The sequence below is a fragment of the Mastomys coucha genome, unplaced genomic scaffold, assembly GCF_008632895.1.
Source record: "Mastomys coucha isolate ucsf_1 unplaced genomic scaffold, UCSF_Mcou_1 pScaffold22, whole genome shotgun sequence".
NCBI classification, from domain to species: Eukaryota; Metazoa; Chordata; class Mammalia; order Rodentia; family Muridae; genus Mastomys; species Mastomys coucha.
In genome coordinates, this window is record NW_022196905.1 from 123897588 (window position 1) to 123922207 (window position 24620).

The 24620-nt window shown below is 44.0% G+C and overlaps 1 protein-coding gene and 1 pseudogene across 2 annotated transcripts in view; one reads left to right on the forward strand and one right to left on the reverse strand.

Annotated features, from left to right (window-relative positions):
* The window catches only part of Tpst1 (tyrosylprotein sulfotransferase 1), a 63901-nt gene that overhangs the window by 6983 nt on the left and 32298 nt on the right, over positions 1 to 24620 (forward strand). For both annotated transcript variants that reach the window (XM_031338111.1, XM_031338110.1), the window contains exon 2: positions 15787 to 16729. In XM_031338111.1, coding sequence (XP_031193971.1) covers positions 15885 to 16729 — 845 coding nt within the window. In that variant the 5' untranslated portion in view covers positions 15787 to 15884. The remainder of the gene's footprint in view (positions 1 to 15786; positions 16730 to 24620) is intronic.
* LOC116104654 lies at positions 6517 to 7175 on the reverse strand (annotated as a pseudogene).

The window sequence follows — 24620 nt, forward strand, 5'->3', positions numbered from 1 at the left end:
TCGAACTCGGAAATCCGCCTGCCTCCGCCTCCCTCCGCCTCCCAAGTGCTAGGATTAAAGGCGTGCGCCACCACCGCCCGGCTTGGGGGTCATTCTTATTCAAACTACCACAGTGCTCTTGCAGAGGACCTGGATTTGGTTTCCAGCACTCACATCCGGCAGATTACAACTGCCTTTAACTTCACTTTTAATGGATTTGATACCCTTTTCTGGCTTCTGAAAGCACTTGTGGATATGAGGTACACATAAACTCATACAGGCACACACATGTACATTTTAAAAATCCTAACTGGGAGCTGGGTGGTGGTGGCACACACCTAATCCCAGCACTTGGGAGGCAGAGGCAGGTGAATTTCTGAGTTCGAGGCCAGCCTGGTCTACAGAGTGAGTTCCAGGACAGCCAAGGCTACACAGAGAAACCTTGTCTCGGGGAAAAAAAAAAATCCTAGCTGGGAATGGTAGTGCATTCCTTTAATCCCAGCAGTCAGAAGGCCGAGGCAGGTGATCTCTATGAATTCAAGGCCAGCCAGGTCTACAGAATGAGTTGTAGATCAGCCATCATGATCTTACATCATGAGACCCTGTCTCAAAAAAACAAAACAAAACAAAAACCCACAAAAAGAACAACGATAACAAAATCTTAACACAAGAAAGGCAGAGCTACCTGGCCTTGTATTTTCTGACCTCCGTATAGATCTGTTATCCCAAGATCAGGCCTAGTTCTCTATACTTAATGCTTATCTAGGTGAACTCAGTGGAGAGGCAAGAGCTGTGGGAATGCATGCTTCTCATTCATGTAAGTAAAGAGTGCACACATTGTTTAGGCTTTTCTTCTGTTATTCTACGTATGTTTGAGATGGTTCTTTCAGAGAAAATATGAGAGATTTGCTTATGAAAAATCTTAAAATCCACTTCATTTTCTCTTACAACGCATACAAGGCTTTTTGTTCGTGTTACCCCTAGTGTCTGGGAAGCATTGTAACATAGAGTGAGGCCTAGCTGGGTTCTGGATTGGCTAACAATTTGCCAAGTAATGTACAAAGGAGACCATCTTCCTGTGCCTCAGTTTCTTCACATCTAAAGTTATTCTGAGAAATGTTCTTTTACTTTGGTTCCCCCCATCTCCTGCTCTCCCGCATTCCACATTGTATGAGCTTGCACCCAGTCCCTGAAGCCCAGCCCACCTTGTTAATTCTTGCATCAAGCATAAGTGATCACAGTCAACTTAGGATTCTGTGTTATATATCAGTGAGAGTGGGAGCTGATGCAAGCAGATGTAATAAACTGAGAAATGAAGAGTGGATTAGGGGCTACAGAGATGGCTTAGTAGTTAAGAGTTTTTGTTGCTCTTCCAGAGGACCCCGGTTCAATTCCCAGCACCGACATGTTGACTCACAACCATCCCTACCTCCAGTTGTAGGAGGAGTTCCAGTGCCCTCTTCTGGCCTTCACTGACACTGCATGCCTGTGGTACATAGACATACCTGCAGGCAAACACCTATACACATTTAAAAACATACAAAGGAGGCTGGAGAGATGACACAGCGGGTAAAGCACTTTCCCCACAAGCGAGGCTTGAAATTCAGATTCCCAGAATCTGTGTAGAAACTAGCATGTCAGCTGGCTGTTTTCCCAGCTCTTGGGAGGCAGAGACAAGATCCCAGGAGCAAGCTCCTTGGCTAGACCAGCTCAAATCTCTGAAAGATCCCACATCAATAAAGTGGAAAGAGACTGAGACTTTTGAGTCTCGACATTCATGCACACACATGTGTGCATGCATTTTACATACATGCACATGCAAAGAAACCAAACCATGGAAGGTGAGAGGAAAGGAAACAGAAGCTGGATGCTGTATTTCTAGCCTTTCTAAAGACAAGAGAAGTATCTTGGAAGAATGGACCAGTAGGCTAGTCTTAGGAAAGTGTTAGCTGCTTAGAACGTTAGCGAGGAGTTTTCATGTGGCCACTCTGTGCTATATAACCAACAAAGTGTTGTCAGAACCTTCCAGGAACTTACAATGGACTTTACTTGTAGCCATCCCTAACATCACTACCTTCCTGGCAGTTGAAACTAATGCATTCAAAAGGAATTCACTACAGTTCTCAGGGCCGGAGAGCCGGCTCAATTGGGGACTCACAATCACTTGTAACTCCAGCTGTAGGACTTACAGGATCTCCCGACGTCTGTGGGCACCAGGACTTATGTGCACACACCCACACACAGACAGACATACTCATAATTAAAAATAAAGTCTTGCTTTCAAGGAGCTCACAGTTTATTGGAAAAGCTGACACATTAGCCCTCTACTGTCATGAAGTGGTGTGATATTAGTACTGCAACAGTAAGGATGGGTTGACGTTGAATCGAAGGGATGAGTAGGTGTTTGCATAGACGTGCTGCCTTGCACAAGCAACTTGGGGATGCTTCAGGCTGACACAAGCAGCACTGGGCAAGAGAGAAGAGGAGGCTGGTGGTGCTGGGGGGTTATAGAGACCAAATGGCAGCTGAAGGCTGGATCTGGATAAAGGAGTTCCCTCGTGTTCTAGGTATGGGTTACTTTCTGAGCGGAATTGCCCGCTGAAAGGTCTTAAGCAAGGGAATTTTGAGTGTGCTTACATATTGGGGCAGTCAATGAACTGAGTGGAGAAAGTCAAAACTCATGAAAGAGGCTGTGGAGTTACTGTTATCTACTTACTTATTTTGTGTGAGCACACCCACCACAGTCAAATGTGTAGAAGTCAGAGGGCTACATGAGGGACTTGCTTCTCTCCTTACTTGGGCTTGAACTCAGGTTGCAGGCTGGGTGCCAAAGTGTATTTGCACACTGAGCTGTCTTGCTGGTCCTGCTGGAGTTCTTTAGTTTTGTTGATTGAAAAAAAGAGGGTGATGAGGATGATGATGATGATCTAACGGCAAACTGGGTCTGGATCGATGACTCGGCAATTTAAAAATTGGTTGGTCTTTCAGAGGACCTGGGTTCATTCCTGTTTTCCACATGGTGGCTCACAGCTATCTGTCAGCTCAGTTTCGGGGGTCTAATGTTCTCTTCTAGCCTTCATGGGTGCCGAGCACATAAGTGGTACACGGCCACAGCCGCACATATACAGTAAAGCTAGCAAGGCCCCTTGAGGATCACATTTATAATTGCAAGACTTTGTTGTTGCTTTCAGGTTACTTTGCTTCTGTTTACCTGTAGTTCTTTGCTTTACTCTTTGATTATTTTGCTGAACATTTGCTTTGTTTCAGATGACTCTAGATGTTCCAAGAATTAGGAAACGGTACTTCACTCCATATTTACCTGTGGGTTCCTGGCTTTATCCGTACCTGCTGTTCGAGTATCCACAGCATCCTGAATGATGATGGGTTTAACAGAGATTGCAGTGGAGTGGAGTGAACTAACCACAGTGCAGTGGTCTAAGTGCACACACGATGTTTACCCCAGCAGTTTGAGGTTGCAGAAGGGGAAGTGGTTGATTTGGGGCTGGAGATGAGGAACAAGCACCCAGAGAAGGCTTCCCTGAGGAGATGCGCAGAAAGGCAAGAGGAGCAAGCACAGGCAGTCGTTGACCAGCTGGAGCTGGCGGGAGTAGTCCAGAGGGCAGGCTCCGTGGCACCAGTCCTGCTTGGGAGGTGGGTTGGGGGAGGAGGACCAGTGTGTGAATACCCTGGAAGCTGCTCTTTAAAAGCTCTTCCACATGTGGACTGAGGATGGGACTCGGTTAACAGAGTGCTGCCTGGCATGCGCAAAGCTCTGGTTCCATCCCCAGTGCCGCATAAACTAAGCATGATAGCCTACCCCTGCAGTCTACCGGGACATGTAACGGCAGGAGGATCAGAACTTTCAGGGCCACATGAAACTGCCTTAAAAAAGAGGACATCGCTTCCACCCGTGATGCTCCGGCGGCACTGACGGAGAGCCTGTTAGTGGGCTTCACTTCCTCTGCTCCCTGCTTCTGCCTTTCACAAATTCACTCTGATCCCTGTGAAGAGGTTTATCGCTGCTCTTGTTTTGTGGATTAGAGAACTATGAGTCAGTGCTTTATCGAATGCCAGATGACTAAGAAGCCCAATTCAGACAGAGCCCAGCTCTCCTACCTCTCAAAATTAACTGGGCTTCTGCTAGACCAAGTCAGAGACCCCTTCTTCTCCTCTTTTCCTTGTCTAGATTCGCTCTAAAATGTGTGGAGTTAATAGAAAAGGTATAATCTTGACTGAGTGATTGAATGGAAATAAACAGATGGAACACACTTCCTTGTGTGTGGTGTTTGTCATGGGTTATAGCCCATTGTAAACATGAGCTTGGAGAATCCAGAAGATGAATATGTCAGCAAAATCCAACAGCACGTCTGTGCGAAGGCAACACTGTGAACGTGTGGAGGCCAGGGACAACTTTGTGGATTAAGTGTTTTCACTTTCGTATTGGTTCTGGAAACAGAACTCAGGTCTCTCAGGCTTGCATCATTGGGCAGCAGGTACTTCATCCACTCCACTGCACTGTTTTGCTGGCCCTATTTCAGCTTCTTGATAAATGTCATACGTGCTCAACAACATGTATAATCTTTGATCCTCATTGAAGTTCAGCAAGTCAGCTTACCAGTCTCATGTCAAATGTCCTCCTCCACACATCTACCCCCTCCAGTGGTCCTGACATAGTTTCCAGACATTGTTTCATATAAAACAGCCTGAATTTTTAGCTTGTGTTCCTTCCCCCTACCCCCAAATGTATCCTAGGTTTTAGAGCCTGTTCTTACAGGGGCTTACTGAAATATGCTGCTCTGTTTTATTTTTGCTCTTTCCTCTTTGCCTTTGGATCTAGAGCCAGCCTCAAGTGTTCTGACTGCCCGGATACAGTACAGGGCTTGTAAGAGTAAGCTCACTGGGTAAGATTTGAACTTGCTGCTGAATGGTGAAGTCGTTGGAGGTTAACCGCTGGACACATTATGCCTAGGAGCTAGACGTGAATGCAGAAACTTCCCTGGAATGGACATTAGCGGGCAGGATGGCATTGGCTTTGCTACATTGATTGAGTGGGGAGCTCATGACTAACCATGAGGAGCTGGTGGTTAACAAAGGAGTGGAGAGTTCATGATTAACCATGAGGAGCTGATGGTTAACAAAGGAGTGGAGAGTTCATGATTAACCATGAGGAGCTGATGGTTAGTGAAGGAAAGAAAAGGCTTAGGGGCTCGGTTCATTTTTTTTATTTTATCTTTAGCTGACACATTTCCCAAGCATTTTGGGCATGGAATGTGGCTATAACTGGGCCTATGTGTGCAATGAGTCCTGGCATGGGCTAACTAACCACCAACTTGTACTTGTGTTTGTTGACTGATTTTTCTTCATTACAATGTTTTGAGATTTATTTTTTATTTATTCTTTGATATTATAATCTAATTCTATCATTCCTCCTTCCTTTTTCTCCCTTCACATCCTCTTACATCTCATTCAAATTCATAGCCTATTTTTCTTTTTAAGTTTACTTTTATTTTATGTACATTATGTTTTGTCTGTGTGTTGAGGGTGTTGGATCTTGGAGTTACAGACCATTGTGAGCTACTCTGTGGGTGCCGGGAATTGATCCCTGCTCTTCTGGAAGAACATTCAATACTCTTAACCCCTGAGCCATCTCTCTAGCTCTGGTCTTTTTAATAATGTTTTATATATATATGTGTGTATATATATATACACACACACACACATATATACACATATATATACATATATATACACACATATATATATACACATATATATATATGTATATATACACACACATACACACATACGTATGTGTGTGTCTATGCATATAAATTTCTATTATAAAAACACAACCCACTCAATCCATCTGATGTCACTTGTATGTGTATGTTTTCAGGGCTGAGCATTTGGTGTTGAATAACCAATTGGTATATTCTTCAGTGGAGAAGACTATTTCTCCTGCTCTCAGTGTTCCTTAGTTGTCAGTTACAAGGAGCAGAGGAATCCACGAGGGAGTAGAGTCCTGTGTGGGTATATATTGTTGATATGGGTAGAGCCATGTCCAGTCCAGGACCCACTGGAAAATGTCAAAGCCTTCCTTTAGTCCACACATGGAGTTGATAGCGTGTGCAGGAAATTCTCTCCTTGAATATTCATTCACAGCCTGAGGACTGCTCCCCTACAGAGACTGCTACTACTAAGGTTAGCTAAACCTTTCCTTGTGACCCAGCTGTAAGCCATAAACTCTGTCTCCTTGGTTATCTGTGTGTAATAACCCTGCTTTCTTGTTCAATTGTATGACCCTCCCCTGGTCAACTCTATAGAACAAACATGCTGAGCCTCCAGGATACTGCAGTTTCTCCATCAGAAATCCCAGTCCATACAGTCCCAGCTTTTCTCTCTCTCTCTCTCTCTCTCTCTCTCTCTCTCTCTCTCTCTCTCTCTCTCTTTCTCTCTCTCTCTCTCTCTCTCTTTCTCTCTCTTTCTTTCTTTTAAGGACTTGTTTTATTTTAATGACTGATCCATGTGAGGTCTCAGCCAGGCCACTATGTACAGACACGAGGGAAGCTTTATTTCTTGGTCTCTTCCTCCTTGGACAGAGTTTTGCTGATCTCTTCGTTCTTGGCCTGGAGGCACTCCTCCCAGCACTTTCGCGCTTCCTTGGTCTTAAACCTGTGTACCTCAGCCTGGTCAGTCAGTAGCTTCTTGCAGGCCTTGTCAGCCTTCAGTTTGTGGATGTGCTCCATGAGAATCTGCTTGTTTTTGAACACATTCCCTTTGACCTTCAGGTACAGGCTGTGGTACGTATGGCGGTCAATCTTCTTAGATTCCTGGTATCTCCTGAGAAGTCGGCGCAGGGTCCTCATCCTTCTCATTGGTGGCACCCTTCCTCTTCCCTATGCCCATATGCCTGCCCTTCCGTCGGGCCAAGGTGTTTTTCCGGCAGCGAGCCCGGGAATGGACAGTCACAGGCTTCTAAATGATCAGGCCGTCTTTGATCAGCTTCCTGATCTGCTGACCGGAGTTGGCATTGGCGATTTCATTGGTCTCATTGGGGTCCAACCAGACCTTTTTTTCCCACAGCGGAGAACACTAGAGGCAAGCATCTTCTGTACCTGAGCATACTCCTGGCTGCAGACGCAGCAGCAAAAGGCCCAGCTTTTCTTTGTGTCTGTATCTATCTGCCTAGTCTTCATTCCCTCACTGCTGCCTCCAGTGTCAGGTCTGTCTTTGGAGTTCTTGGTCTAGGGTTGAGGCCTCCTGAGTATTCCTCCTTCCACATTAGCTTATCTGCAAATGTCGTCCTTGTTTACATCATGGCAGGCCTCCATGTTGGTGCAACTTTATGGGGGTAGCTTCTCTTGAATGCCTAGGAGAGAAAATCTCACAGCATTTTTCTATCTTTCTGGTTTTACAATGTCCCTGCCCCCTCTTCTGTACTTCTCTTTGAGCCCTAGGTTCAGGAGTTCTGTTGAAGGTAAGAGGTAAGTTTTTATGTCATACTTATGGGTGTTTTGCTTGCACGTATGTCTATACCACATGAGTGCCTAGTGCCCACCGAAGCCAGAAGAGGATATCAGATCCCCTGGAATGTAGTTATAGACAATTGTCAGCTGCCACGCTCTAGGATTTGAACCTAGGTCTTCCAGAAGAACATTCAATGTTAACTGTTCAGCTGTCCACCCCCAGGTCCCCCAACAGTCAACAAAACAACCACAGAATCCATATTAGGACCAGCATTGTAGCATTTTCATTTTATTTATCTATCATGTGTATGTGGATATAGGAGAGTTGGATGGGCTTGTGCCACTGCGTGCATGGCGACGTTAGACGACAACTTGCAAGGAATTGCTTCTCTTCCATTTTAATGTGAGTTGGGAACTGAGTGTAGGTCATCAGGTTGGCAGCAAGCATTGTTACTTTGCTGAGTCACCTTGCTGGCCAGTTATTACTGTTTTAATTTTTTATTATTTACTCACTTAGTTATTTGAGACAGGATCTTACTAGGTAGCCCTGGCTGTCCTGCACTGTAGACCCGGCTGGCCTTGAATTCACAGAGATCCGCCTGCCTTGGCCAACTGAGTGTTGTGATTAAAGGTGTGTGCCCCCACATCTGGCAAGTTGTTTTTACTATTTACTTATTTATTCTATAAGTTTGGGTGTTTTGTCTGTTTCACTGTCTGTTTATCTCATGCACTCAGTGCCCACAGAGGTGACAAGAGTCGTTGGATCCTCTGAGACCGGTGTTACAGATAGTTGTGAGCCATCACGTAGGTGCTGGGAATCAAACCCAGTTGCTGTGGAAGAGCAGCCAGTGCTCTTAACCTCTGGGCCTTCTCTCTAGCTCAGTTCTGTTTTTAACTAGTAGAATTACCTCCAAAAATGTGCAGAGATTTTGGGGAGAGAGGGTAAGATGCTAGCCTAGCACTCAAAGCTCTCTGACACTGCACAGGCAAGACAAGAAAGAAAGGGAGAGAGACGGTGATTCCAAGTCCTAAAGCTCTCTGCTCTTCCTAAGGTGTTGCTGTCACCTGGCCTGCGAGGCGTGCTGCAGTGGAGCAGTTCTGTTCATGGTGTTGTAAGCTATGTTTTACACTACCTCACTTCTTTCTCTTTCTTGAGGCTAAAAATGAAAGTAAACATTCTAGTGTTCTGTTCTAGTTCTATTGAGCCTTACTCAGCAAAGGCCCCAGTTGGAAAAATACCGCTACTACTTTTTTGAAGAGACATGATGGAGCATTTTAAGGTTCTGATAAGAGGCCTCTGTGCACATGTCACACAGATGTCCATGCACACTTGCACGTCTTTGGTGGTAGCATGGGTAAGGGATGTGGTGTGGTCAGGTCATATTTATTGTGCTTTTTTCTGTTTGACTTCCCTAGCCTTTCCCAGTTTCATATGTATCGCTGGATCTCTTTCATCTTATACCTCCTATCACCCTCTTAGCTCCTTCTTCTTCCCTGAACCTTTCTTCCCACCAAGCCCTCCTACTTCCATTTTTTTTTAAAAGATTTATTATTATTTTAGTTATGTGCATGGGGGATATGTGCACATGAATGCAGGTGCCCACAGAGTCAGAGGTGTGAGATCTGGAGCTGGGGTTACAGGCAGTTGTGAGCCACCTGATGTGGGTGCTGGGAATCAAACTCTAGTCCTCAGGAAGACCAATATGTGCTCTTAACCCCTGAGCCATCTTTCCAGCCCCTGCTGTGTCTTTTTTTCCATTTTGGTCTGTCACTGTTTCTGTCTCTGTCTCTCTGTATGTTTGTGTGTTTACATCTGTTGTGGTTTTATATTGGCATGTGTGTTCATGTAAGTATATGTGTAGATGGCTGGACTCTTATGTCTTTCTCAATCTCTGCCCACTTTATTGAGACAAGGTCTCTTGCTGAACCAGGAGCTCCCTTTTTTGGCTGGCCTGAAATGGCCAGCTTGCCCTGGGGAATCCCTTTCTCTGTTTCCCAAGTGTTCTGATCATAGGCAGCTACCATGCCTGCCCAACTTTTTAAATGTGGATTCTAGGGCTCCAAACTCTGGTTCTCACAGTTGCTTGGCAAGTGCCATATCATTTGAGCTATATCCCCAGCCCTGTGCTTTCTTCTTAAAGGGCTGTTTGCCAAGGGTTTGAGAAGAACCCTAGCAAGGTGTGAGCAGAGACCTCAGGTTTAACACTATCTCTTATGCAGAGAAAGGTACCGCCTAATGGGTTACTTCGGAAGCTTGCTGGAGGTGCAGTACGAATTGAGGGCTTGCCTCCGCTAAGTCTGCTGTGGTAGAGGCACAGTGTAGACAAAGTCTTTAGGCTTTAGGGATTGAAAATCTTTTGGAATAAATAAAGTCTGTAAGGTAACTTCAAAGGGACATTGGAGGAATTGGCAAGACCCTGGGAAGTGCTGAGGATAAGTGTACTGCCTGAGCCTCAGCCTGTTCTTCTGCGAAGTGGGCTGACCTAGAAGACTCTTGTAGCAGGGGCACAGTATGGATCTGGGAACTTCCGACTTGAGAAGCATCCAAAGAGGAAGTTGATCTTTGTGGGTCAGTGAAAAGTAAGGAGAAAGGAAGGTGAAGCCTAAGACCCCTTCTTAGATTTTTAGCTGGCCAGCATGCCCAGGTGACCCTTCTGTCCTTAACTGGGGACATTTAGTTGGTTAGAGGTGTGGAAGTCACAGGTAGAGTCAGAAAGATCTATATTCTGAGAGTATTGGAAATTCTGCTGACATATGTCAGCATGTTCAACTGGTAGTTGGGATATTTCAGTGGAGAGTTGGTAACGAAATAAGATACTGTAGACATCAGCCATGTTAACATCTTCTTTTCTTTTTGAGCTGTAGTCTCCAGCTCAGGTTGGCCCCAAATTCCATATGTAGCTAAAGATGACTTTAAAAGCTAAGGATGGTTTTGAGTTCCTCATCTTCTGCTGGGCCTTCTAAGCACTGCAATAGTAGGCATGCTGACCCTGTTCATTTTTTTTTCTTTTTTTCTTATTTTGATTTTTCTAGACAGCTCTGTGTAGCCCTGACTGTCTAGAACTCTCAGTAGACCAGGCTGACCTCCAACTCAGAAATCCACCTGCTTCTGCCTCCCAAGTTCTGGGATTAAAGGCATGCTCAGTGTAACCTTGTTAATTTTTATTAGGTGTATACTTTCTATTTTTGATTTCAGAGGGGTAGCTAGTTGTTTGTTTTTGTTTTACACCTGAGTTGTTTTTTCCCTCCTGGGGATGGGAGCCAGGGCCTTGTGTGTGCTAGACAAACACTCCCACAGAGCCACATCCCAGCCTTTAGTTTACTCTCACTGTAATGCTAAGGTACTTTTAAAAGACATCCAGTCATCTGTCACTTGTTGAATCCTGACAGTTGTCAGAAGTTAGCAGGTTAAATGTAATTTAAAATATGAACAGTGCAAGCTTTAATCAAAAAGCCTTGCTAGTTCAGAAGAATCTGTTATTATGTTTAGGCTCTCCTGTAGCCTGCTTATACAAGCTCTAAAACAACTAGAATGTTAGAAAACCACTCCTGTGACAATCCGAAGAGAAAGCAGCCATTATTAGAGCCCCTAAAAGCTCTGCTGTTTTGCAGAGTGCGTTGAGTATATACTTTGTCCAGATTTCAATTCTCTTGAAAAGCTTTTCTCTTCAGATCATTTTCCTGTCAATACTAGTCAAATTTATCCTTTACTTCAGTCATTGCCACTGAACGTGTGGCACTAAGTGCTTTTTGATCAGAAGCATTATGTAGCAATTGGACTATTTCGGGGCATGGCCTCATCCCTAGATCCACCCTTTTGTTTCTGTGAGAGGCGTTGTGCTTTCCCTCCAAGTTTCCTTCATAAAAAAGAGAAAGTCAGGAGCTGCGGAGTTGGCTCCGTGGTTTAGAGCACATTTTGCTCTTGGGCTCATGTGAGACAGCTCTCACCGTTGCCTAGAGCTCTAGCTCTGGGGGATCTAGGACCTCATATGGACTCCACCAGCGCCCACACTCATGTGCACACACAATGCACATAGTAATAAAAACTATCGTTTAAAAAGAAGAAACAAAACTTACATATAGCAGACCGGCCTTTTCTCCCACGAGGTTCTTTGACTTGTTTTGTTATTTGACTTGCTATTGTTTAAAGTGGAGTGTCACGTAGCCAAGGCTGGCTTTTAACTCCCAGTCCTCCTTTCTCTACCTCCTAAGTGCAGGGATTACACGCTTGTGCCACCATGTTGGATTTATGTGGTGCCAGGCATGGAACCCAGGATGCCATGCATGCTAGGCAAGCACTCTCCCAAATTTTGTCTGTGCAGTGCACATGTGGGTGTGCATGTGTGGGGAGGCCATGCAGTGCACATGTGGGCGTGCATGTGTGGGGAGGCCATGCAGTGCACATGTGGGCGTGCATGTGTGGGGAGGCCATATGACTCCCTCCAGTTTCATTCCTCTGGTGCTGTCCACCTTTTATTCGCTAAGTAGGTTAGGCAAGTGACCTGTCTTTACCTCCTTGTGCTGGGATTTCACACAAAAGCACATAGCATCTCTAAGTCAGTCTTTCTGTTAGTCACTTTAGGATGACGCCATTCTGATATTTTTATAGTTCTGAAACTTCAAAGTGTGACTTCTCCAACTTTATTCTCTGTCAAGGTCATTTTGGCTAGAATGAGATTTTACAAACCTAAATTTGACCAAGCGACTCCTTGCTTAAAATGTTTTAAGTCTGTCTGTTTAATTATGTCACACGATTCCCACCCCTAGCTTGTCCTACAAGGTTTGTAGTCCAGCCCTGACTGACTTCGTATCATTTGTGCTCTTGTTCCTTGCCTTGTAATTACGTTGGCCTTTTCTTGACTTGTGACAGCTTTCAAACACCTTATCAATATGGGCTTCTGTGCTTGACACGCCCTTCACTTGACACTGCCTAACTCCTACTCACAATTCAAATCTTAGCCCAAGTGCTTGTTTAAAGGGAAGACTGATTTGAGGGATGGTTTTAGTAATGTACTTGCCTAGCAAGCACAAGGATGGGAATTTGATCCTCAGAACAGAGTGTGGTGCTGCATGCTTGTAATCCCATTTCTGGAAAGGTAGAGACTGGTCTGGCCTCAGGGCTCCCTGGCCTGCCAGCGTGGCATAAATGGTGAATTCCAGGCCAGTGGGAATCCTTGTCTCAAAAGTATGGGTGATGTTTCTGAGGAGGACACTCAAGGTTGACTTCTGCTCTGTACATTCAGGCATATACTCTCATTACATCACACACACACACACACACACACACACACACACACACACACAGAGGGGCCGGGGAGAGGGGGAGAGAGAGGGAGAGAGGGAGGTTGGGGCAGGCAAGGCAAAGGGACAGGTGGGACCAGAGAGGCTTCTATTTAAAATGCTGAATTAGGGACTAGATGTATGGCTAAGAGTATTTGCTGTTGCTCTTCCAGGTGACTCAAGTTTGGTTCCTAGCACTCACAATTGTCTGTAACTCTAGTCCAGGGACTCCAACACCTTCATCTGACCTCCACAACAGCCACTGAAGTTTCGCCCCCCCCCCCATCTCTCTCTGTTGAGGCATCTGGTGCTGTCAGCTGGTTATTTGACCCTTTGGTTCTTGTATTTTTGTTAGATGCCCTGCTGAATTATTTCCTGCATGTTTAATATGTCAAGCTATGTTCTCTGTGTCCTCTGTCATTTGGGTGAAACAGACCCTCAGCTCTATAGACTGCCCTGCCTAGTCTAGTTTGGGAAGGTCCCCCTCCTCCTTACAGTATAGTTCTAATTTCATCAGGCAGAGTTTTAGTGTCCTAAGGTTGGATCTAATTGTGTTTTGTGTTAGTTGGTCTTTTCGCCATTGTTCTTTCTTCCTACACACTCCCTTTTCAGTTGAGTCCTGGGATAGCATCTTAAGCTTGCCTTCCATATAATGGATCCCATTGATAGCATCTTAAGTGTGCCTTCCATATAATGGATCCCATTGATAGCATCTTAATTGTGCCTTCCATATAATGGATCCCATTCTGTATTAAGACTTTTAAATGCTATATTGCTACCAGTTATCCTAAATTGACGCTTCTTCTTTGTAGCCTTTTTTATTAAGGCAATTTTTTAATCTCAACCTATTCTTCAGGATTCTTGAAGTTCTGTGCAGTGCCTGACGTATGTGTTCAGATACATCAAATGGATTAATATGTTAATAAACAAAACCAGGATCTCAGTTGGTGTAGCTCATTGAAATATTTTTTTTAGTTATGTATTCATGTTTAGAAAACAGCTGTGTTTGAGGTGTGGTTTGTATGCCATAATCCTCCCCCATTGTTAGTGAACGATTCAGTGGTTTTATTAGATTTTATAGTTATGCAACTCTGACAACACGCGAGTCAAAAAAGTTTTCATCTGCTCTGGAAAGTCCCACTTTGGTGTTGGCAGGGAAGTCCTCGCTTCTGAGGTCTGGATAGACTGCATCTGTATGCTTCTACGGTCTGTTCTCTGTTTCTGTGAGCTTGCCTGTGTGGATAGACTGTATCTATATGTGCGGTCATTACTCTTTAGATAGTTGTATGGCAGCTATTCTATATATTTATGAATGGCTTTGAAGTAAACCTGTATTTTTGTAAATTATATGTGCTCTTGTAATTGTTTTCCATTCTAACACGGTTTCTAGGGATCGCCTCTTGGTCTGGGTAGCTCAGTACTCAATAGTTGCTTGGCTTAGACAGCTGAGCCATGAGCTCCTCCCCCAGTAGATGTGGCTGTGGGCAGGGAAGCTGTTCAGGCTGTTTGTACATCTACCTCTTCCTTAACATTCCCCCCTTTCCCTTTCCCGCCCCCCTTTCCTATTTCTCTTTCCCCCTTTCCTTTTTTTCCAGGCAGGTTAGTTATCACACTAGTCCAGCTTGACCTTTCAGGCTCAGTTTATAGCCCAGGCTAGTGCCAAATGCCCAGCATTCTGCATGCTTCATATTTCTAAGTTCTGGGATTGTGAATCTGAGCCATACAAGCTTCCCCTGGACCTCACAGCCAGCCACCTCCCCACCACTTGAGAGCAGAGGTTACCAGGGCTGTCAGTGCCGTCCTGGAGAGGGCAGGATTACAGCTGCTCTTCTTATTTATCAGTTGTAAATATTCTTAGGTTGTTCTGTTCTCTGACTGATTCCAGAGCACTGAAAGGCCCACTTGTTAATCATGCTTTATAATAGTGGTTTTGGGAGGTGGGAGATTGGCTACATTGTCACTAGGCCAGAACCGGAAGTCCTGACTCTCAGATAAATCTAAAGATATTTATTTATTTATTTATTTATTTAATGTGTATGGATGTTTTGTCTGTGTATGTACACACACACAAACTCACACACACTCCATATGTGTGCGTGAGGGCATCAGATTCCCTGGAACTGGAGTTACAGATGATTATTAGCCACCATATGGGTGCTGGGAATTGGACTCAGGTCCTTTGCAAGAACAGCAAGTGCTGAGCCATTTCTGCAGCCTGTCAGAATGTATTCTTTCTCTAGTATGTCTGATCATTTCTCCATATAGACTTCTTTACTGTTCCAGTTAGCATCCTGCTGGGAAACAGAGCCAACAAGATTACACACAGAGAGGGGGACATAGGACAGGATATGCTTAGGGGACACATCACACACACAGAGGGACAGCTAGGAGATTGGTTTTAAGGAAATGTCTCAGAGATTGTGGGGCTGCAAGTTAAACTTCAGAGGACAGTTAGGCACATATGTGTTGTACTCTGGGCTCTCTGTAGGTAATTTGTCTCTGTTATAGAATTCGGACGGAGCTAGCGATGGGACCCGGCATACAGTTTGAATGCAAGTGTTCAACACTGGATTAGACTCCAATATTTAATACATGTTTTAATGTATTAAATGTTTGCTGAATTTGCTGTTAAAACATTTTGTTTTTTCATTTGTTTTTTCAGATTCGTAGCTTCAGATTTGTTAAATCAAAAAATGCTGTTTCTGATTATAAACTTTTTTTTCTAGAGGTTGAACCTGGGACTTCATGCTAGGCAAGCACTTTGACATTAAGCTGTAACCCCAGCATCGTTTTATTTTGAGACAAGATCTCATGAAGTTGCCAGGGTGGCCTTGGAGGTACTCTGCAATATAGGCTGATCCTAACAGTCTGCTTACCTCAGCCTCCGGGTTACAGGCTCACACCACTGTGCTTAACTGGCTTGCTCTTGCTCACATTCGTGGCTATCATATTCTTAGGATAGTAAAGCATCCAGATTGCTTCAGCTGCTTTCTGGCTAAAACCATCGATGGCTGGTTTGTAGACAGTCGTCATGTGATGGTGATCTTTGTTTTTCCACCAGATGCTGATCACCTGTCCGCAGTAGAAGCTCCATGGCCTGAACATTTCTTGACAATAATTTTGAGCAAAATATATGTTTAATAAGATAACCACATCAAGATGGTTGGAAAGCTGAAGCAGAACTTACTCTTGGCGTGTCTGGTGATTAGTTCTGTGACGGTGTTTTACCTGGGCCAGCATGCCATGGAGTGCCATCACCGAATAGAGGAACGAAGCCAGCCAGCCAGACTGGAGAACCCCAAGGCGACTGTGCGAACGGGTCTGGACATCAAAGCCAACAAAACATTCACCTATCACAAAGATATGCCTTTAATATTCATCGGAGGTGTGCCTCGGAGTGGAACCACACTCATGAGGGCTATGCTGGATGCACATCCTGACATCCGCTGTGGAGAGGAAACCAGGGTCATCCCTCGAATCTTGGCCCTGAAGCAGATGTGGTCCCGGTCCAGTAAAGAGAAGATCCGCCTGGATGAGGCTGGTGTCACAGATGAAGTGCTGGATTCTGCCATGCAAGCCTTCCTTCTGGAAGTCATTGTTAAACATGGGGAGCCAGCACCTTATTTATGTAACAAAGATCCTTTCGCCCTGAAATCCTTGACTTATCTTGCTCGGTTATTTCCCAATGCCAAATTTCTCCTGATGGTCCGAGATGGCCGGGCGTCAGTACATTCAATGATTTCTCGGAAAGTTACTATAGCTGGATTTGACCTGAACAGCTACCGGGACTGTCTGACCAAGTGGAACCGGGCCATAGAAACCATGTACAACCAGTGTATGGAAGTTGGCTATAAGAAATGCATGTTGGTTCACTATGAACAGCTTGTCTTACACCCTGAACGGTGGATGAGAACGCTCTTAAAGTTCCTCCATATTCCATGGAACCATTCAGTGTTGCATCATGAAGAAATGATCGGGAAAGCTGGCGGAGTTTCTCTGTCAAAGTGAGTAAACGTAGTGTTTTTTCTCTTATTCTCATTCTCTCTCCCTTTTTCTTCTCTCTTTCTTCTCTCTCCTTCCTCCCTTCCTTTCTTTCTTTTTCAAACGCTGTATTCAGCTGATAAAGATATGGACCCATGCCACTTATGGCTGCTCTTGCCAGCACTCGGGAAGCAGAAGCAAACTTCTGTGAGTTCAAAGCCAGGTCTATGAAGTGTGGCATGTGCCAGTCAGAACTACACAGAGAAAACCCTGACTTAAAAAAAAAAAAGAAGCCGGGCAGTGGTGGCACACGCCTTTAATCCCAGCACTTGGGAGGCAGAGGCAGGCGGATTTCTGAGTTCAAGGCCAGCCTGGTCTACAGAGTGAGTTCCAGGACAGCCAGGACTACACAGAGAAACCCTGTCTTGAAAAAACAAACAAACAAAAAAAAAAAAAAGAAAAGAAAAGGGAAAAAAAAAGACATACACCTGAGTATGTTTGTGTTTGTTTTTCATTGGTGAGGTTTCTTTTGTTCTTTCACTACCAATTCATTTCCTGTTTTTCCATTTACTCTTTTGTGTATGTGCGTGCGTGCGCGCGCACTCGAGTGTGTAATAACTAAATGCTTTGAACTCACTAAATGCACTAGAACAACAAAATAGCCAGTTGTTCTAATTTGCAAATGTACCTAGAAATCAGAAGCCACTAAATCTGAATGAGGAACATGGAAGCTCAGGTCAGTGAGAAAACACAACACAGACACACACAGACACACACAGACACACACACACATACACACACAGGCTCTCAAAGCTACCAGGCTATCATCAGAATCACTTGTTAGCTAAGAATGACTTTGAACTTCTGGTCCTCTTGCCTCTACCATCTGGTGTGCCCACCAGGCCCAGTTTATGTAGCACTAGTGATAGACCCCAGGACTTCATGTATGCCAGGCTCGCCCTTTACTGAGTCGCATCACCAGGCTAGCTTTAGAAAACGTTACATAGAGGACAAGGACATTGTTATCTCTCACAGAGAAGAGATTGGTAAGCCACAGAAAGATCAAAGCTAGCATTAGAATCCAGAGCTTGCCCTTGCTGGACCCTTGTATTTTTCTAAGGGCTTGTGCCCCATGCCTTGCTTCTGTGGCCATGTGAAGGATACATTGTGTTTCTATAAAAGACTATAAAATTTGAACACTGAGTTTATATAAGAAGTTTATTAGGTTCAGCATGCATAATACTGTGACTTTGGTATTTTGTGAAATGTCAGTGTCTGATTCCTTTCTCCTGAACTAGCCGTCCTGACACTGATAACTCATTTTTTTTTTCCTGAGGTGAGGCTGTACAAATGGAAGTTGCTGTTAAACTCAGGAAAGTAAATTGGTTATACTTAAAACTTCACTTTTATTCATATATATTCCCCCTGTTTAAACAACTTCTTTAGACACTCCCTTCCCAATGCTCTCTGTGTGGGTCTTTCTCTCTCTCTCTCTCTCTTCTTTTTGTTTTTATTTCTCTGTGTAGTCCTGGCTGTCCTGGAACTCACTCTGTAGACCAGGCTGGTCTTGAACTCAGAAATCTGCCTGTCTCTGCCTCTGCTGGGATTAAAGGCATGCACCACCACCCCTAGCGGGTCTTTCTTTCTCAATGCTGTTCTTTGTCCCTTAATTATGCTTAAACCTGTATTAATTTTGTTTTGTTTTGTTTCTTGAGACAGGGTTTCTTTGTATAACCCCGGCTGTCCTAGAACTTGCTTTGTAGACTAGACTGGCCTCAAACTCATAGAGATCTGCCCGCCTGTGGTTCCTTAGTCTTGGAATTAAAGTCATTTACTACCATGACCAGTATATTTAAAAAAAAATTTTTTTTAAATGAAACTCCAACTCTGCCTCATTAGGAAAAAAAAGAGAGAGAGAAAGCCATGCCTCATCCTTTTGTGCCAGCTTGCTTCCATTAAGGAAGCTTCTTGTTTTTTTGTTTTTGTTTTTATTTTAAATTCAGTGTCTATAATTTGTGCCTGGGTGAGGTGGTTCAGCTGTAGACTCACCTGTCAGGGTCCTGAATTATATGGTAAATATTGATTTTTCTTCATGCAGATGATTTTTAAAGGAACAGCTGGGTGCGTATACCTACCTGCCTCTCAACCATTGATTATTTTCGAGTGATTAATCCTCATCTAGGTTCCTTTTACTGACTCAGAGGAAGTTATGGCCCTAGTTGCCATAGTTAGTTTATTGCCCTTTCCAGATAATACACTAAGTGATTTTTCAAACGGTTTTAAGGCAAGGTCTCCGTAGCTCACGGAGGACGATCCTGAATTCCTGATCCTGCTGTGCTGAGCTCACAGGTGTATACCATCTTGTGTGTGTCTTGAGGGGATTCTGCACACGTGGATTCAGTGAACCATGGACCAGAAGTATTTGGAAAAAATTATACTAAACGCACAGACCCTTTCTTGTTAGTGTTCTTTGAACTGTGCAGTGTGAACGTCTAGTACATAAATAGAGTAGGCAGCTCTGTCTTACAAGAGGGGTCCTGCACTGACTGAAGAGGAGAGTTTGAGCATGCCTTACTTTCTGTGCAAATGCTGTGTTATTCAGTCTGGGTCTGTAGTGTGTACAGATTGTGTTATCTGAGGAGGGTCAGCGAGGACGTCCTCCTAAGGTCAAAGGCTGCCTGTTCATTCCTTATGTGTGTTGACTTAGAGATACCAGTGCTAGTTGTTTATTGGTATAAGAACCCAGTTAGCAAAAAAAAAGGGAGGGGGCAGGGAGAGGAGGAAGAGAAAATCCCAGCACTCAGGAGGCAGAGGCAGGAGGATCTCTGTGAGTTTGAGGCCATCCTGATCTACAAAGTGAGTCCCAGGACAGCAAGAGCTATTACAGAGAAATCCTGTCTTGAAAAACAAAACAAACAAACAAACAAAACCCAAACCAAACAAAAAAAACCAAAACCCACCCCACAATTAGACCCTAAGATTCCTGAAGTAGAAATTAAAGAGGTAATGCTTATAGTACCTATCAGTTAGAGGCCATTTATATCTACCTTCCTTTCTTTCTTTCTTTCTTTCTTTCTTTCTTTCTTTCTTTCTTTCTTTCCACCTAGATATAGATACAGATATATAGAGATATATATCTAGACACACAGAGGCAGAGAGAGGGGGAGAAAGAGAGAGAGAGAGAGAGACAGACAGACAGACAGACAGACAGAGAGACAGAGAGCATGCACATACCACTCGTGTGCATGCGCATGTGCCATATGAATCCAGGAGCTTGTGGAAGCCAGATGAGGGCTTCAGATCTCCTAGAGGTAGAGTTACAGGCAGTGTGAGCTGCAAAGCATGGGTATGGGAATTTAGATCCTGCAACTCAGAACTGCAGGATGAATCAGCTTTCCCCAGCCCCAGAGTGCAGAGTCCTGTCACTGTCCTAACAGTGTCCCATCCTTTACCTACTCATCCTTTCCACCCCATAGCCCTGGATATTGTGTTTGTTTGTTCATTTGTTTTTGTACTCTAGGCAATGTTTTGCTTTTTCTAGACTCTCATAGAATTGGAAGCATGAGTACATAAGCACCTTCAGATCAGTATGTTCCACTTAGTAATGTGCACTTTCCTCTTCTCCTTCTCTTCCTGGATTAAAGTGTTGGATAATATCCTATTGTCTTTATGTATCACAGTTTTGTGTCTCCATTATTATTCATCCAAGAAGCCAGAGCTTCTTGAGTGCTTCTGAGACTTGGCAATTATGAATAAAGCTGCTGTAAACATCCATGCAGATTTTTGTGTGGGTATAAGTTTTTATCTCATTTGCATAAACACCAAGGAACATGGTTGTTGGATCATAAAAATATGATCAGCTTTGTTAGAAACTGCCAAGCTGCCCTCCAGGGTAGCTGCATTGTTTATTTACCCCCTGGGATGATTCATTTTATGTGTCAAGTTGACAATGTAGAGTCACCTGGGAAGGGGAATCTTAATGAGCGATTCTGTTGAGATTACATTATTCTGTGGATGAGTCTGTGAGGGATTTTCATAATTGGATGAACTGAGGTGGAAAGACCTACCATGAATGTGGGCGGCTCCATTTTATGAGCTGGAGTCCTGGACTGACCGAAGAGGCACATGTGAGCCTGCATTCTTTCACTGCATTCTGCTCTTGGCTGTGGGTGTGATATCATCCACCTCGTTAAAAAAAATCGGGTGGTGGCGCACGCCTTTAATCCCAGCACTTGGGAGGCAGAGGCAGGCGGATTTCTGAGTTCAAGGCCAGCCTGGTCTACAGATTTAGTTCCAGGACAGCCAGGGCTACACAGAGAAACCCAGGCTCAAAAAAACCCAAAAACAAACAAACAAACAAAAATCTGTGGAATAGCTTTTTAAATGTCTTTCTTCATTCTAAATTTATGTCACTTTTGTTTGATTATTTTCCTCATTATTAATAATGCTTTTCTGATTATTTGTGTGCTGGATATTGTCAACATTCCTATTTTGGGTCTCAGATATTTTTGTATTTTCTATAAATACTTTATAAGTATCAAGCTTTGTTGTGGAGTTGAGTTGAGTTACTTGGCTAGTTTGAATGGTTAGTTAGAATTTTGTGTGTATGATTTGCTTGCTGAATCAGAGAACTACTTACTTTATAGTTTCTACGAGTAAGGCCTTCCTGAGTGCTGTCTACAGGATAGAGTTCTCCCACCTGGGTGCTAGGAGCAGGCTCTGTGCTGCTTCCATATAAGGGCTAGACACAATTCCCTATGCATTGGTCTGAATGTTTCTTTCCCCTTATCATAGCTCTAGAATTCCTCTGTTCAACTTTATCTCTGTCCTGAAAGCTCCAGCCATTCTCTTTTGTGGGACATGTAGCTTGTAGCTCAGACTGGCCTTGAACTCCTTATATAGTTGTATCAGCCAGTGTTCTTTAGAAGTAACAGAACTTATAGAATGAATCTCTGTATACATAAAGGGGATTTGTTGGAATGACTAACAGGCTGTGTTCCAGCTTATCCAACAATGGGTGGCTGTGAATGGAAAGTCTAAGAATCTAATAATTGCTCAAGGCTGGATGTCTCAGCAGGTCTTCAGTACACACTGGAGTCCCAAAGAAGTAGACTCTAATGTCAGAATGGATGTGCTAGCAAGACAAGGACAGACAGACAGAGAGCAAAAGCTTTCTTCTATGACCTTAGTTATACTTCCAGCAGAAGGAATGGCCCAGGCATGTCTTCCCACCTCAAGATCCTGATCAGAGCCATATGTCATCCTGCCTCAAAGGTCCAGACTAGAAGTGGATCTACCCATTTCAAACCAAGCATAGGTGTGCCCTCCATTTTTGGATTGTGGTTCATTCCAGATGTAGTCAAGTTGACAAGCAAAAATAGCCATCACAGTAGTCAAGGATGGTCTTGAGTTTCTGATCTTCTTACTTCTATTTCCAAACTGTTGGGATTTCAGGCATGTGCCAGCAGTCCCATCCTGTCTTCTTTCTATCCTGTGTTAATACTTTCTCGTCTCGTAGTGGTAACTGTACTGTTCTGAGTGTTCAGTGTTCTGCTCTGTCTTTTTAACACAGTTATGTTACTTTTCACTCTGAACAGTTGCATCTCAGGTGGCTTGGATGCTTATGCTGATCACAGCTTCTGGACCTTATGCCAGTGTCACAGCTGCTGCAATTTCACTTAGAATTCAGTATCATTTATCATAGTATTTGTCATAGTTCTCTCTTAGCTTTACAACATAAATTTACATTAAGTGCTTGATACATTGATTTTATAGGATGGAGGAAAGAGACATCTTCAAGTGGTTTTGAGTGCCTTTCTGGGGACCGAAATGAAGGTTCGGTGGTTAAAGAACACTTGCTGCTCTTGCAGAGAACCCAGTACTCACATTAAGTGTCTCACAACTATGTGTAATTCTAGTCTCAGGGATTCTGATGCCCTCTTCTGTCTCCACTGATAACTGCATACGTGTAGTGCATGTACACACACCCAGGTACACACATATAATAACACAAGTAAATATTTGTAAATCTTAAATAAGATGAAATGAGGCTGGAAGGATGACTCATCAGTTAAGAGCACTAGCTGCTCTTGCAGAGGACCCAGGCTCAATTCCTAGCACTCTGAGGATGGCTTACACAGTATCTAATTCCAATTCCAGGGAGATCCAAAGCCCTCTTCTGGCCTCTGTGCATATCAGGCAAACACATAGTGCACATACATGTATGCAAGCAAAACATTCATTTACATGAAATAAAGTTAATCAGTCTTAAAATGTCTGCTGGGACCATTGAGTTAGCTCAGCAGATAAGGATACTTTCTGATGAAGCTATGACCTGAGTTTGATCCTGGTACCCAGATAGTGGAAGAAGAGGACCAGTCCTCTTACTTCCATATTTCTTATTGCATGGCCACCTATAGAAAGTGAATATAATAAAAACTTATTTTGAAAATGTTTTCACGGGCAGGTGAGATGACTCTGTGGCTAAAAGTCAGTCTTACCTTCAAGACCTGAGTTTGATCCCGACACCCATATGAAAGAAGAAAATGACAAGTTGTCCTCTGATAGCTATATGTGCAGCACACGCACACAGACACACACATATCCCACACACGTATACACCCCCAACCCACACATACACATCACAGAACCACACCTGTACACCACATATCTCACACACACACAAACGCACACACACACTCATTAAACAAGTAAGTAATTAAAAATAAAATATCTTGTTGTTCTGTGATGACATCAGAAAATAAATGATGAGCTGGGCAGTGGTGGTGCACGCCTTTAATCCCAGCACTTGGGAGACAGAGGCAGGCAGATTTCTAAGTTCGAGGCCAGTCTGGTCTACAGAGTGAGTTCCAGGACAGCCAGGGGCTACACAGAGAAATCCTGTCTTAAAAAACAACAACAACAACAAAACAAAACAAAACAAAAAAAGAAAAGAAAATAAATGGTGCTGTAAAGAACTGTGGAATTTTCTTTTCCATAAGAGCAACATGTTCATATACAACCCACATAAAAATAACTAAACCGGGGCTGGAGAAATGGCTCAGCGAGTTAAGAGCTCTTCCAGAGCGGTTAAGACTGCTCTTCCAGAGGTCCTGAGTTCAATTCCCAGCAACCACATGGTGGCTCACAACCATCTGTAATGAGATCTGATGCCCTCTTCTGGTGTATCTGAAGACAGCAACAGTGTACTTACATAAAGTAAATAAATTAAAAAAAAAATAACTAAACCTATAAGAATCAAGTTTTTCAGAAATCTAGAAATTAGTCACAAACTCTAAACATCTGTGGGGCTGGATGATGGCTCAGTGGTTAAGAGCACTTGCTGCTCTTGCAGAGGACCTGGTTTGGGTTCTCAGCACTTCAAGCCTCTGATAACAGTCTGTAACTCCTAGTACAGACATCCTGACACTCCTCTAGACTCTTCTTTAGCCTCAGCAGGCCCTGCAGGCCTGTGGTGCATAGGTATACATGCAGGCAGAAGCACTCATGAATGTACAATAAAACCCTGTTAAAAACATCTTGGGGAGCCCAGTGACTCCGGTTCCTTCCAGTCTGTCTGGGCTGGGGTTCAGAGCAGACCTTGGGCGCAAGCTCCGCAGCCAGTCCCACAACACCCAGAGGAATCTTCACTCCCAGGCACTCTGACACACCCAGGATCAGAGGTGAGCAGGAACCAACATCTGTGCCAACACTGGGAGTAATTGGGTCCAGCAGGACCAGGCACACAGGAACTCCGCCAGTCCAGTGACTCCGGTTCCTTCCGGTCTGTCAGGGTTAGTGTTCTGAGCAGACCTTGGGCACAAGCTCTGCAGCCGGTCCCACAACTCACTGAGAAAGCCACACTCCCAGGTGATTTAACAAGCCCAGGATCCCAGGATCCCAGAATCACAGGAT